The 15,556-nt window shown below is 37.0% G+C and overlaps 1 protein-coding gene across 2 annotated transcripts in view; it reads right to left on the reverse strand.

Moving 5' to 3' along the window:
* Positions 1-15,556, reverse strand: part of UNC13C (unc-13 homolog C) — a 538,361-nt gene that overhangs the window by 255,985 nt on the left and 266,820 nt on the right. For both annotated transcript variants that reach the window (XM_008705990.2, XM_040620622.1), the window contains one exon: positions 3,410-3,566. In XM_008705990.2, coding sequence (XP_008704212.2) covers positions 3,410-3,566 — 157 coding nt within the window. The remainder of the gene's footprint in view (positions 1-3,409; positions 3,567-15,556) is intronic.

The raw sequence follows: 15,556 nt of genomic DNA on the forward strand, positions 1-15,556 counted from the left end.
CTTGTCCTTTCTTATCCTTTCGTCCCCTTGACTACCTTTTCTTCTTTCTCCTCTGCGATGTCACTGCATCACATGTTCTCTATCTGATAAATCTGCAACTTCACTGTCACAACTTTCCTGATAATCTATAAACATGTTCCAATTTACCTTATTAAATAAAAAAAATCCCTACTCAACCAGGAAAAATAAAATCTTTTTCATCTTCCCTTAAACCAATCTTTCCCTTTTCATTCCTGTTCCTTAACAAAATAGTCTTTCCTCAGTCATATTTGCCCTTTCATTCTTATGTTTATTACAAAAGTAATATAAATATAGGAAAGTTTTACAATGTCAGTATAAAGATGAATATAAAGCAAAACAACAAAATAGTAGCTGTCATCCCACCAGGTGGCTGTATCATTGGCATTTTGGCACATTTCCTTCGGTCTTATTTCTAAACCAGTTGTGTGTGTTGTTTTCAATGTTGGAATTAGATTGTTTATAGAATTAATTTTTCCCCCATTTATCATTATATCATGGACAGTGCTCAATTTTATGAACTTTTCTTTAAAAACATGATTTTTAGTGATCGCATTATATTTTAGTGAATAAATGAACCTAATTTACACAACTATTCATCTCTGCCATTCACTGAAGGACCCAATGAAATTAGGCTTCAATGTCAGCAGCTTCACTAAATAATTACCCTCCTCGTTCCCAAATTTAAAGGAGTCATTTATTTCCCCATCTTACTTGAATTTTTTTGCAACAGTTGACAGTCTTATATAGATTCCTTTTCTCAAAATAGTTTTCCCTTATCTTTCATAATATGACATTGCTTATAATTTTCATCCAATTTATCCAACCATTTTCCTCAAAAATGTTTGCTTGTCTTCTTCACACCCAAGTATTCTGTCCTTTTCACTTCATTCTTGAACGTTTTTCATCCAAACCATGACTAGAAATAACAACTGTACACAAAAATGTCTGAATTGTAGCAGTGATGGTTTTCTTTTCCCAAGTATGTTTGCTTACAATCCTCATAAGTAAGAAAAGCTTCTTCCACTGGCTTATTATCTGGATACTCTAAGTGTCTGGGTTACACCTTTGAGAAGGATGAAGAAGGACCAATATAATGGTGTTCTCGAGTTAGAAGCAACAGATCAGATTCAAAATTCAGGTAAATAAGAACCTTAGGCCCTAAACTGGAAGTGGGAGACATTATACTTAGATATATATGACTGAGAAAATACCATTACTTTCAATACATAGAGAAAAATACAGTCACATTTATATACCAAATCATCAATTTATCAAAATGTAGTTTGAGGGGGAAAAACTTTTTTTTTTGTCCCTCTTCTACAGTAAGTTATTTAACTTACAAAGTAAAGTTTTTTATAATCGTGTTGTCACTAAAAGGTAGTGAAATCAATTTGGTTTTTCTTCTTTGGGTCAGCAGGAAGTTCTTTTTTTTTTTTCTGTTTTTTTTTTTTTAATGATTTTTTATTATATTATGTTAGTCACCATACAGTACATCCCCGGTTTCTGATGTAAAGTTCGATGATTCATTAGTTGCGTATAACACCCAGTGCACCAGGTCAGCAGGAAGTTCTATCTCATTTTCCTCCAGGTAGATTTTATGACGGATATTAATCATATAGACACATCTTTTTCAGAGCTACAAAGGCTCAGTGTTCCACAAGGTTGGCTTATTCTCTACAAGGTGCCCAGGCAGAATATTAAAAGCAAAACAGTTTCATAACACTGAGTGCTTTATGTTACACGTAAAATCTCAAGACAACCCTATTATTAAGATGAGGTTTTTATAACAAAACTGTTCTGATGGTCTGTTATTAGTTATAATATTGTTTTGTTGAGCTGGCCAGGGAATGTTCTTTGGTCCTGGCTCTTATAAGACTCAATGTGTCTAACAGAAATCCTAGATGGTATGCTGTTTATACGGTAGGTAGGGCAGAAATGAAATCCTCACACCTGATACTTATAGAGTATTTTCAACTTTTATAAACTGGCTTACTATATTTTACTTCATTTGCTCTTCATCTTCAATTTGAGGAACACATTAAAGAGATAGTTGTTATCTTCATCGACAGATTGAGAAATTGAGGTTAGAATGAATGGACCGGCTTGCTAAATTTGAATTCAAACTCAAATCCCATGACTCCTAACCCAGATAGTGTTTTCTTATACTAATACTTAATTTGATTTGTCATTAAATAACAATTACTTTTTCCTTTGATTCATTCCAACTCATCTCACATGCCTTACATGCATTTTCTTTCAGATGAAAGGAACAGAAAAAACATACACAGCAGCACATTTTTCCCCCTAAAGTTTTTGCACGCTTATTTGCTGAGTCTCATTCATTTCTACTCTATGACATATACCCCCAAATTTAATTTCTAACAACATAATCAATAACAAAAATCTATCCAGTGAACCAATTTAGAAGTACAGTGGGATAAGTAACTGTGTTGTCATAGAAATCATTTTTCTACAAGGGATCTTAGTTTCATATATACACACACACGAGAATAAAAATACCTGTCTCATAGGGTTATTGAACAGAGCTACCGCCTACCCGGTGCCCTAGTCAAAATCGTGGGGATCTCTCCAGACGGCTTTCCCTTTCCTTCCCCATCCACATCCCCAAAGACAACAAATGCCGTTGATTTTATGCCATGGCAAGCTCTGTAATCTGTCCTTCCTTCTTCATCTTCACTAATTTTGTCTTAGTTTAGATCTGCACAACTTTACTGCAGTTACTATTAATTTATAGCCTATTTCCAGTCTTGTCAATTTCAATTTAATGAGGCTTATAGAGAATGAGTTGTAGTGACAGGTGCAACAGCTAAATACTTGAGTTTCCTTGGGATAGCTGCATTTCTACTTTCCAATGCATCCTTGATGTATTTGAATACCTCAGGTGGACAGTCTTAATTAGCTTAAGACTCATTATACACTTACTATGTTTTATTTAGAAGATGTGCTGGTATCTATCAATACCAGTAAAAATCACCCGGAGGTATAAATGGAGCCTAATAGACTCCAGAGAAGTCAACCAAACTCACATTTACCAGGGAACAGCATCTGAAATGGTGAATCCTAAATCCACATACATGGAGTAAGTCCTATAAAATCCCAGTATTCTTTCAGAAAATTTATGTGTGTCCTCCTTGGAAAAGGTCATTCCAGATAGGGAGACTTCATTCCATGAAGATGCCTATTGACTGCCAAAGTTATTTTACAGGGTATGTTCCCAATGAACTTTTAGCTTCTGCCCATTATACTAAAAGATATTCCCTAAGATACGCCTCCTGCAGTAAGATCCCAAGAATATCTGGAATCCAAAGTCTGCTGAAAACGTAACTCCCATAAGCTAGTAGGAATTTGAAAGTCCAAAAACACTTACACCAAAGTTGGTAGCGGCAAATCGATCTGAAGCAGAAACCTGTACATTTGTTGAAACTGTTGTGTGAGCATAGAAAGCATTTATATTCGCCAACAAGGTGCTCATGACAGCAGGGACACCAGGGCACATGTATTTAGAAGACAGACATGAAAAGTGCCTACAAGACAAAAACATTAAGCACTTTTAAAACAGAAACCAATTAATTCATAACAGCGTACTCTCTAACGTCAGCAATTAATTCCTTAACTACGTCTATGAAAAAGAGAGAAAACTCCCACAATCTCTACTAAATGAAGGAGAAAGGAATTTCAGCTTTTAAAAATTTCTCATTCACAAATGTGAAGTGGTTTAATTAGAATGTGATCTGTCACAGGGATGAGTGCGTGATTCCTCCCAACCGTGGGAGTGCTGTGTGTACTCACCGAAAGGGCAATTTCCAGTGGAATCCAGCATTGTTGGGAAGCAATTACATGGGAGTGTCCCCTTCTCTGGCAACTATGCCGTTGCTTACATCAGTACCTGAAATGCTGTATTTCAACCAGTATGCCCTTTCATTCTTGGATTCCTATCACACTGATGAAGCGAGAGGCTCTCCTTTCATCACACAGCTACTGAACAAGTGAACTTAACATCTGACTTGAGTCCGGTTTCTGGACTTTTGCCATAAGAGTACCTTCCAGAAGCAGTTCTGTTTTCCCAGCACTTTGCGAAACCAGGGTTTAATAAGGCAAACAGATGAATAGTGAAGACAGATTGAATTATGCCAGCTCAATGCTTAAAGACCATTTCTTTTAAACCTTGAATAATAGTATCATTCACAGACTTCAGAAGCATCAAGTGTTCAGCTCTGTTACTTCCCTCAAGAAAACCTGTTTCATTTGAACTATAACAAAAGACTTGAAAATTGAAAGCACAGCTTATGACAAAAGTGAAAAGATAAAACATGGAGGAAAGAAATTTTCGGTATGTAATCTGATCCTATTTTGCTCTCATACGTCAGTAATTTATCCTCTACTTAGGCGTCTCTGAATTCTGTATTACTGACCTCAAACACAGAATGTACAAACATGAATAAATGTCCTGAATGACACCTCAGAAGAAGTGGATGATGGTCCTGGAAATGGTGGCTTCTCTTAGATCTCAGCCACGCCACTCACACAGCTTGTCATAATACTAGCTGATAAAAGGTTAAAGTTTTAAATGCGGATCTTTGAGGATTATGAACAACAAAGCATGACGTGGGAGTTACATGATGTTTTGCTATTTATCCCTAGAAATACATTATCACTGATAGCTTCTTTTAGGTAAATGATACCTATTTCAACTTTATTATACACTAATTTAGTTATAATATCTATTAAGAATATCACAAACAATATAAAGATATTAAAAATAGAAATTAAACTCCTAAACACTATATCTTTTTTTTTTTTGAGCAATTCACAAATAACGAAATTTGTTAGACCCAAGTTAGAGGTTAACAGTTGAGCAATATGCAAGACCTAAATGTAATAGTACAGGGGATGGCACAGGAAAATATACGTACGTAGAGGAACAACAGTTATAGAAACATCAGTTGTCAAAATAAATTGGTAAGAAACTCAAAGACCAGAACATGCATCATATATTTAAAGTGATACTAGAGGTGACCAGGATGAATAAATAATCTTGTTCTTGGTTTTAAATAAAGGATCTATGTCTCCCTAATGCAGCCAAGTGTTACACAGTATTTAAATCTAGTTGCTGCCATCCTCTGACTTTTGGTGCCTAATGAGATTGGTAACAGTTTAGCAGGGACTTTAAGCAGAAATAATGGAGAAACATAATAAATATTCTGAAGGCGCTTCTAGTGTGAATTCTGCAGGTGAAATTGGAAGTTTTATAATGAAGATGACACAATTATTGAACAATGTTCATTGCTTATAAGCCATCTGAGGGGGAAAATGAGCATAATATGGGAAGGCTGGGGATATAAACAAGCAAGCTTTGCCTCTTTTACACTTTGAGTTGGTGAGCCAATGTTTTTGTTTTTGTTCTTTTTTATAAAAATTTCTTATTATGTTATGTTAGTCACCATACAGTACATCCCAAGTTTTTGATGTAAAGTTCCATGATTCATTACTTGCACATAACACCCAGTGCACCATGCAATACATGCCCTCCTTAATACCCATCACCAGCTTATGTTTTAATGATGGAAATGCCCTATGAAATTGTGGCTTTGGGGGCTTTGAGAGATGTAATTCTTAGTTACGTAGTTTAACGCAATCCTTGCTATGTACTTATCATTAATGTTAATACATATTCATAAAATCAGAAAAACAGTAAAACATAAACTGGTTTTTATACTTTAAAGTTTTGCAGCAACAGGGACAGGACTGGAGGAGATTATGCCAAGTGAAATAAGTCAAGCAGAGAAAGACAATTATCATATGGTTTCACTCATTTATGGAACATAAGAGATAGGAAGCTCAGTAGGAGAAGGAAGGGAAGAATGAAGGGGGTGGTAAACAGAAGGGGGAATGAACCATGAGAGACTATGGACTCTGGGAAACAAACTGAGGGTTTCAGAGGGGAGGGGGATGGGGGAATGGGATAGGCCGGTGATGGGTATTAAGGAGGGCACATATTGCATGGTGCACTGGGTGTAATATGCAAATAATGAATCATGGAACATTACATCAAAAACTAAGGATATACTTGTATGGTGACTAACATAACGTAATAAAAAATTATTATAAAAAAAGTTTTCTTCAAAAAATACCTTCAACTTAAAGCTAAATGGTAGGATTATAATACTTTCTCTAATTAAACTTATTAGAAATAGAATTAGAACTGAATGTGGTGTTTTTCTATTCTTTAACATTTCATCTATTTTTTTTAATATATATATTAAAGGCATTTGGCCAGAGTACTCTCCCTTCAATAACTACACATTTATTATCTTTCTGGAACTATTTTTTGTGACAGGAACCTAGAGTTGATTAAAACATGCTCCTGTGTAAAATAAGCATACCCTAATTGAGAGGACACACATTAAACACTGATTTTCCCATGTAAGAGAAAGTGCTATTACAGAAACATGTAAAAGTTTGGGTGCTGTTACAGAGGTATCCATTGGATAGAGGAAGTTAGGAGGCCTGGAAACGGAGGGTACGGGTTCAAAGGCTGATCGGAGCCCACTAGTGGTGAGAAAACAGGGGGGAATGTCTGAGCCAAGGTCTTGAGGATTAGAGTTCATGTAATGGCCACGGAAGAATTAAGAGTTTAGTGTCCCTAGAATTTGGTCCAATAAATATTTATTCTAAATGTGAGTTACTGTGTTAGGCATTGGATATATAATAATGAATCCACTTACAGACCAATGGGAGAATTACTCACACAAGAAATGTAATACAATTATGCAAAAGTTATGAGAAAGAAAAGCCAAACAGAGTGCTAAGGGAGAGTAAGTTCGAGAGGGCATATTGGGCCCTGGTGGGTCTCAAAGTGAGGCTGGGCTAAGAGTTAATGCATGACTCGGAGACTGCCAAACCAAGCATAGGGCTCGCTGTCACAGATAGATAAAAGATGCATTCCAGAGGAATGGAAAACTAAAAACCAATGCACAGTGGGGGAAAAAATATTGTGTACAGTGAACCCTAGCAATTTTAGGTTGGTGGAGCCCAAATTTCCCAGAGAATATCCTATGTTTGGTCTGATCAAAGACAAGGTTAGGGGGTATGTAGGAGAGTTTCGTGAAATATGTTAGGCAAGTTGGACCTATTTTATAGATCAAAGGACTTTTTCACACAAAACTCAAAATCTTAGAATGAAGTAAAATAAAAAAAAATCTCCAAGGAACTCTAGCTGTTTACATGGATGGAAAGTACCATCATCAGAGTTGAATTTTAAATATACTAACTTGGTAGGGAGGAGACTTTAGGAGAATGGGTTTAAAGGTGGTGAGACTGAAGAGTCCAGTTAGGAGGCTATGCAGGGAAGAGATGGAGGGTGTCTGAACTAGGGCAGTAGCTGTAGAAATATGAAGGAGGGAATGAATTTGAAAACGCTGAGAGAAGAAAAACTGTCAGGACCTGGTGACTGACGAGGAGTGAGAAGTAGGGAAGAGAAATGGTTAAGTTCCTTGGGGCACCTGGGGGGCTCAGATGGTTAAGGATCTGCCTTTGGCTCAGGTCATGATCTCCAGGTCCTGGGATCAAGCCCCATGTTGGGCTCTCAACTCAGTAGGGAGTCTGCTTCTCCCTCTCCCTCTCCCCCTGCTTATGTGTGTGCGCGCGCTCTCTCTCTCTCAAATAAATAAAATCATTAAAAAAAAAAGAAAAGAAATGGTTAGGTTCCAAGGTTTCACTTTGGGTAACTGGTACCTCTCCCAAGTGAGCTAGGAACTAAGAAGAAAGGCACTGTAGGGTGGGGATTATATGTTGAGTTTGATCTTAAGGTGCTTGTAGAGGTTTCACAGAAGAATGTCCACCAGGTTACTGAACACCTGAACTGGACACTTAGATGTGGGGGTCACCAGCATGTTGGAGTCAGTCAAAACTGTGATAAAGGACAGATCATCCAGGACCATTATGAAGCATGACAAGAGAAATGCCAGGGCTTAGAATCTGGGAAACACCAATATATAAGGGACTAGTGAAAGGAAAAAAAAGGCGGGGGGGATTCTATGATTGGGGCCAAAGGGGGAAAAAAAAAAAGCAGATGGGTAAAAGGAAAGGCAGAACAATGGAATCAGGGAAACCATGAGATTGGGAGGTTTGCAGGTAAAGAATAATTAATGCTGTTAGGTGAAGTGAGAAAGTTTTTTAAGGACAGAAAGTAGACTATTGGACTTGACAAACACACATCATTGCGACCATAACAAGATTAATGTTAGTGGAACGACAGGAGTTTGCAGTAAGAGGAAACAGGATGAAAAGCGAGGAGGTGCCAGGGGTGACCAAGGTAAAGTGGGTCAAGGCCTGAGTCTGTTGGTCTCCAGCTAAAGAGTTTTCACATTCTCATGGGGACTGGATGGAGTTGGTGGAGATTTCTGCAGCGGCAATTGACATTATCAGACAAATTTGGAAAGATGACTCCGAAGCAGTGTAAGGATAAATTGAAATGAGTAGGTATTGGAAACAGAATAAAAACAATTTAGGAAGATACAGAAGCAAAAAAAATGACACTTCTGCCCTGCTTCCAAAATGACGAAGCACTTCACATACTACAGTCAGGAAGGACCAAAATAATCTTGAGATAATCAAAAACTCACAGAATCACACTGTTTCTGACCTCCAAGATATAAAACCTTGAATATTTCTCTGAAACCTAAAGTTTCTAACAGAACAATTTTGAACTTGGTTTTACTCATTTTATATCTGAAAATTTATTATGACCTCTGAAAATATGGACACCAGCTTGATGTCCCACCAAGAGTAGCACAAGAATTCCATGTAAACTAGGTAACCTTAGGTATGTTATGTTTTTGCTTTTTTTTTTGCCAGTGCTTTTGAGGTCTACCTATGTTTGCTGTAATTAAACACTTCTTTTCCTTTTCTAAAGATTTCTTTGAGAGAGTGAGTGAGCATGGGGGACAGGGACAGGAGAGAGAGAATCCCAAGCAGACTCCCTGCTGAGTGTGGAGTGAGGCTCAATCTTATGTCCCTGAGATCATGACCTGAGCTGAAACCAAGAGTCAGATGCTTAACCAATGAGCCACCCAGGCGCCCCTATTTTCTTTTCCTTCTTAAGGTCACAGAGCAAGTAAAGTGATTCACAATTGGACTTCAGGCAATATAAGTTTAAAACCATCTCTCTTAAACACTAGAGTATATCTTTCTCTTAATTTATCCTCCTCCTTCTCTCTTCAGTGTTGTGTGTTACTTGCACATGTATCTGTTCCTTTCAGCATGTGTCTAGTTCACGCTTGGTATCATCTTATTCAGCCTGTCTCTAGCATAGTGTTTTCTTGTACACAGGAGTTGACCAATGTTTATTAATGAAAAGAAAAACAATGTGAGCCAAAGGTATTTATGTAGAGTTAGAGTATACATGGCATGTGGTTGGTTACCTTGAGTATGACAGTTTATCAAAACAGATAATTGCTTTGTAAACGTTTGTGGAAGTGCATAACAGTTAACAGTAATGACGACAATAACTTTGAAGGTTAATAGCATTCTGCTTATAACCGCTATATATTTTAAATTTTCCAGAGCATTGGGCATGTATTCATCTTAGAGGATAGACAGAAATACTTTACTTTCTGATTTAAATTTAACTGAGTTAATCTCTGGGGTATGATAGGTGGTAGCTAGCTGCATATGATTCATCCCTTGAAACATCCCATGGAAATACCAGAGAAAAACAAAAAAGAATGTCAAGTCATAAAAGCACTAGACATTAGAGTACCCATCAAAGATTTCCCAGTATCTGGGAGGTCTTTGCCTAACTTCAGGGCGGATGGCTGGATTGAGAGATGTTCAGTGGCTGACTAGTGTCTAAACTCCTAAAATATTAACCTGACTAGAGAAGAAATGGGAGAGGCTATTTCTAGCAACCATACAGTGTATACCCTGTATCTGAGATTGGGGCCTCGGCTGCTGGCCAGCAAGGCTGTCAACACTTCCCTATTCCATGCTAATGGCTTCTCAAGACAGTAGAGAGCTGTCTCTTGTTTCCCACACCTACTCACTCTATATCCATTAAAGAGTATACAACACCCAAGACTGCAATACAGCTTGTGTAACAGGGAACAGGCAATGGGATTTGAAGCTAGTTAGAAAAAAAGGGCTGGAAGAACACCGGGAACAGTATATCCTGGGGATTATATATAATCTTCAATGTTTAACTTCCAGCAAGACAAGAGTTCACAACTTGTTTAGATTAGCCAGGGGAGAAAAAAAATCCAGTTCTTATGTATGGAGAACCCACCAACAGGAGCAGGTTAATCTCTCTCCCCAATCTAAAGGAGAGCTGCATTTAAATAAAGTCATGGGAAAGGGTGGAACATTTTTGGAGGCTTGGCTTCCAGTTTAAGATCTTCAGGTGAATGCTGACAATACCTAGGTGGTCAAAAAATACTGGTTCAAAGAAACTCTGTAAGTTTCCAAACAAGCAAGATGCAAACATCTTTACATATTATTTTAACATACACACATGCATGTACACACATGCACACATAGGTATATAGCAAAAGAACCAAAAATATGGCAGGAAATACTTATCAACTAAAATTATCACCAAGTTCTCTCTATGTAGAGCTACAGATTTTTGTAACTTAAAAAATACACTTTGTATTTTTAAAATAATTTACCATTAGCATGTTTTATTACCTTAATTGGAAAAAATCATATATAAAACATATATTTTATTTTATTTTATTTTTTTTATTTTTTTTAAGATTTTATTTATTTATTTGACAGAGATAGAGACAGCCAGCGAGAGAGGGAACACAAGCAGGGGGATTGGGAGTGGAAGAAGCAGGCTCATAGCAGAGGAGCCTGATGTGGGGCCCGATCCCGGCACGCCGGGATCACGCCCTGAGCCGAAGGCAGACGCTTTAACCGCTGTGCCACCCAGGCGCCCCTAAAACATATATTTTAAATGTTAACTCAACTTTTGCCCTATTATTGATTTTATAAATCTCTTTGTCACTTTTAGCATGAAACAAAGTAATCCAACACCATTTAAAATTTTTCTTTGATTGACTAAAGTAAAAATTTCTTTATATTTTTTTAAAAAATATAACTTTGAAGTACTATATATAATGTAAAAGTGTATAACCTATATTATTCTTTAAAATACTATTAAACGAGATTTTTACAGAAGTCAACAACAAATCACCCATAAAATGTTTTTTCCTTTCAAAATTTATCATAGACCTAACCAGTTTCCCATTAATGTGTAGAGGCAAAAAAAATTACTATAAAATCACTGTAAAATAGATACCACTTTGGTTTCACTAAATAAAATATATTTAGACTTAATTTTGGAGATATTAATGGAATGATTTTTCACTCATGGCTACCTAAGGCAAAATACAGAGATTAGACTGGTGAAGATGTGGAAATCAAAGGAGAACAATGAAAAAACCCAGGATTTCATTTAATGCTAGTTTTCATTTCATTAGAACTTTACATCAGTTTTAATATCAAATTAGCCTTACAATGGTGTTTTCCTTGTGAGCTAATTAAAATTGTAAGCAATAAAATTTTCATTGTCTCGTAAACGAAAAAAGTAAATAGATTAAAGTCATAAATATGGTCCTCCTTAATTTGGTTCAAATTAAATTGTACATGTCTCAATATATCTAAAAATTAAAGATATAATAATTATCACCTCTTAGAACTCACATTACAATGTTCTTAAAACAAGTGACTTGGGAGTTAATCGTGACTTAGAATACTAAGATTAAAAGTTTAAGCATTTGAAAAAAAGTAAGCATTTGATATTAATTTTAAAAATAAAGCACTAAAATTCAGAATTTCCACATCACTCTTATGAATAGAGCCTTTTTTCCCTGGTTGGTAAAAATACCTGTCCTTTTTTTTTTTTTTTTTGAGATGTGGGGGGGAGGGGGAGAGAGGGAGGGAGAGAGAGAGAGAGAGAGAGAGAGAGAGAGAGGGAGAATGAATCTTAAGCAGGCTCCACACTCAGCACAGAGCCAGATGTGGGACTCAATCTCACAACCCTGAGATCATGACCTGAGCCGAAATCAAGAGTCGGACGCTTAATCAACAGAGCCATCCAGGCACCCCAACCTGTCCTTTTCTAGAAACTGTGACTAGGATCATGGTAAGTTACAGATGGTACCTCTTGGTACCAAACAATAGTCTACATTGAACTTTCCATTTCACATTCACTTTTAACCTAAATGGTAAATGATCAGGCAGTCAATATTATCAAGGAAATAGTAAGCATCAAAGTATACATTTCTTAGATGATGGAAAAAAAGAAAAAAGACAAATTTTGAAGAAGGTATTAATCAGGGTTAGAGATTACACATCTTGGAAACCTTGAAAAAAATGGTCAGCAAATTGCTTTTTTGGTATGTAGGGTAGAAAGAGGGATTCTGGTTGGCCAATTTAGAGTTACAAGTACCCTGGCATAGGCATGATTCACTGGAAGCCTAACTCTGTTCTGTGACCTTAGAAAAGTAACTTTATCACTCCTAGATTCAGTTTCTCCATCTTTGAAAAGATCTAATCCTTCCAAGCTTTAACATGCTATGCATCTCTGAATACAGATAACTGGTTGTGTCCAGCCATAAACATTACTTCCTCCCATCATCAACATTTGATTCTACTGGAGCCCATGGTTAAGAAGGATGGTCAGAAAGCAGGGGACAAGGGAGTCATCTGCTGGCATCCTTTGCTCCTTGGGAGTTGTCAGCTAACAGGCTTCTACACAGTCTTCAATTTGCAAAGCACTTCCCTCTGACTTTCTGTGTGCCTCTTCTTTATGTGTGGTTATTGCCAAGGTGACGTTTCTTGCTTCTAAGCAACTCCTTGAAAATCAATTCCTTTTAAAGGCTGTAGTTTCAATGCTACTTATATTGTTCTCAGAGGGAGAGGGAAAACAGGATTTAAAGTACAATTAGCAATCTAAAACAACTGAATAGATCCTTGCAGCAAACCACCCCTTTAAAGTACACCTTCAAATAAAATAGGTCAAAAGGACTATTGTAATCTCTAAAAACGCTAACATTTCCCGACACAGACACAACTGAAAACAATGTATTAATAATGTTTAAATCACCTGACTTTGCTTTTTGAAGAAAATGGGGTTAGTGTCAAACCAATTTAACAAGTGGAATTTCAGCTTCATGGGAAAAGTTAGATTAACAAACTCAAAAAGATGATGCTTAAATTGCCAATAATGAGACAGTTACTGATATGCTTTCAGCTAAAACAATTGCTACAACATTATCAAGCGTTAATTCTCAAATATTATTTGCAAAATGTTGGGAAGTCACGTGTATTTCAAATTATACATCCGATCCAATTCACTTGTTATTGTTTTGTAGGTATCACGATGGGTGAGGAGCGGGGAGGGAAGGACAATCTAACTCACATGCCTTTGCAGGGACAATTGTCTCTAATCACATCATCTTGTAGTTTTCAAGGGATTGAAATGCCCTTGATTCAAAAGATTTAAAGATCAATTTTTTTTTATATATAAAACTAAGAGCAGGGTGATTGGAAGGAAGCACCATAAAGACAACAATAATTTTTAGGTCCTTTGGAGATTTCAGAGAAACAATACAAGATGAAAGGAAAGCCTATCTGTATTCTAATGTCAGAAATACACTAAAACAGTATTTATCACATTTGCTCCCTAAAATTCAAAATAGCACGCATTTCGGTGATTGCGTACATGCTTGTCACTACAGAGGGGGTCAAACGCTTAAGGATCCACTTTCTCTTTTGGCAAAAAGCATAACTTTTCATAGATGCTATGGATTGCTGGAACTCAACTACAGAGGTTTTGAGTGTGAGGGCAGTGGTGGGAGACAGGAAAGTAAGGAAATGTGTAGGGTTTGGAGAAATGGTGGAAGTTGAAGAGCAAGTAAGGCTGGGACCCTCAGGCTGACCATCAGCTTTCTCTGACACCTCTCCCCATCTGTGCCCAGATTTGGTCCCTTCATGTCTATGCTCTTACAGTACTCATGTATACCTCAATTATGCTGTCTTGTTATTTAATTTCTTCTTCCTCTTTACTCTAGATCAGAAGCTCACTGAAGCAAGAGATATCTTTTACTGCTATATCCTAATGTCCTATATAAATCCTCATACTTAAATACTCAGAATGTCTGTCAAATAAATGAATTGTTATCTTCCGGAATGGGGACTCCATAAGAGACTGGATCTTGACTTCTAGCTTGCTAATGTATCCTTAGGGCCGAGAAAACTTCTTGGCACATGGTAGGCCCTCAATAAATATTTCTTACAGGAATGAGTGATTCATTCATCAATTAAGCAGTACTCTCCTTAGAAAGCAGACTCATGGCTCAAGCAGCTAAAATAGACTAGTGCCTTCAAAATAAACTGTATCCCAATAGTTCTAGTTCAAATATAAATTCAATTAAGAGGGCCTGTACCGAAGTAAAGGTCGTTTGTTAAGGAAACCAAGGTGAAAAACACTGACTTAATGCTTTTCTCATTTGGTATTACAGATGCATGACCAAAGTCTAATGAAATCTCAGATTTTGTGAGATACCTGGGGCTTCATTTTACAATAAATTGAAGACTCATTAAACACTCAGTTAAAATGTATTTGTTTGACAGAAATCACCTCCAGAGGACAATTTAATCCCTGATGCTGACGTGGAATTCCCTGCGTGTGTTTAGGGGTGAAAAGTAAGTCTATCAGAACGTTTATAAGAGCATTTATGTTTGCATAAATAAATGAAAAGCATCAAGGACTCCCAAAATTCTCATGATGAAAATAGACTCTGTGCCCAACATCATGACACAAAATACGCACAACAGTGTGCTTCTTTGGAAAGGAAACAGACTCCTGCTCTTGCTATCATATATTGGAATTTTTTTTTTTTAGATGGATTTACCATGTGGGAACAAATCCTCCTGGTCCTCGATCAACTGCTTGTCCAAACAGGAAAACTGTAATCCCTCTTCTCCCTCATGAATGTTCCAAAACAAAGAGTGTATTTTTATGCAACAAACTGAGCCAATAAATTGTGCCCTCATAGAAAATGTTTTGTGGTAAAAGGAGAGAGCATTTACAATAAGCAGGAGGTACCTTAGAGGACTGGGAAGTTCAGTATTAATGTTCAGATTATTTACCAGCAAAATAGATTCAGCCTCCTTCTTATGATGAGAACCTATTGTTAAATTTGAAGATATATAGTTAGTTATTCATAAATTCTTTTTAAAACCTGTGTTATTCGTTGGCGAACAACAGGTCAAGAGTCAGTTTGTTTATTTATTTATTTATTTATTTATTTATTTATTTAAGATTTTATTTATTTATTTGACAGAGATAGAGACACCCAGTGAGAGAGGGAACACAAGCAGGGGGAGTGGGAGAGGAAGAAGCAGGCTCATAGCGGAGGAGCCTGATGTGGGGCTCGATCCCATAACGCCGGGATCATGCCCTGAGCCGAAGGCAGACGCTTAACCGCTGTGCCACCCAGGCGCCCCA

The sequence above is a fragment of the Ursus maritimus genome, unplaced genomic scaffold, assembly GCF_017311325.1.
Source record: "Ursus maritimus isolate PB19 unplaced genomic scaffold, ASM1731132v1 scaffold_35, whole genome shotgun sequence".
Classification (NCBI taxonomy): Eukaryota; Metazoa; Chordata; class Mammalia; order Carnivora; family Ursidae; genus Ursus; species Ursus maritimus.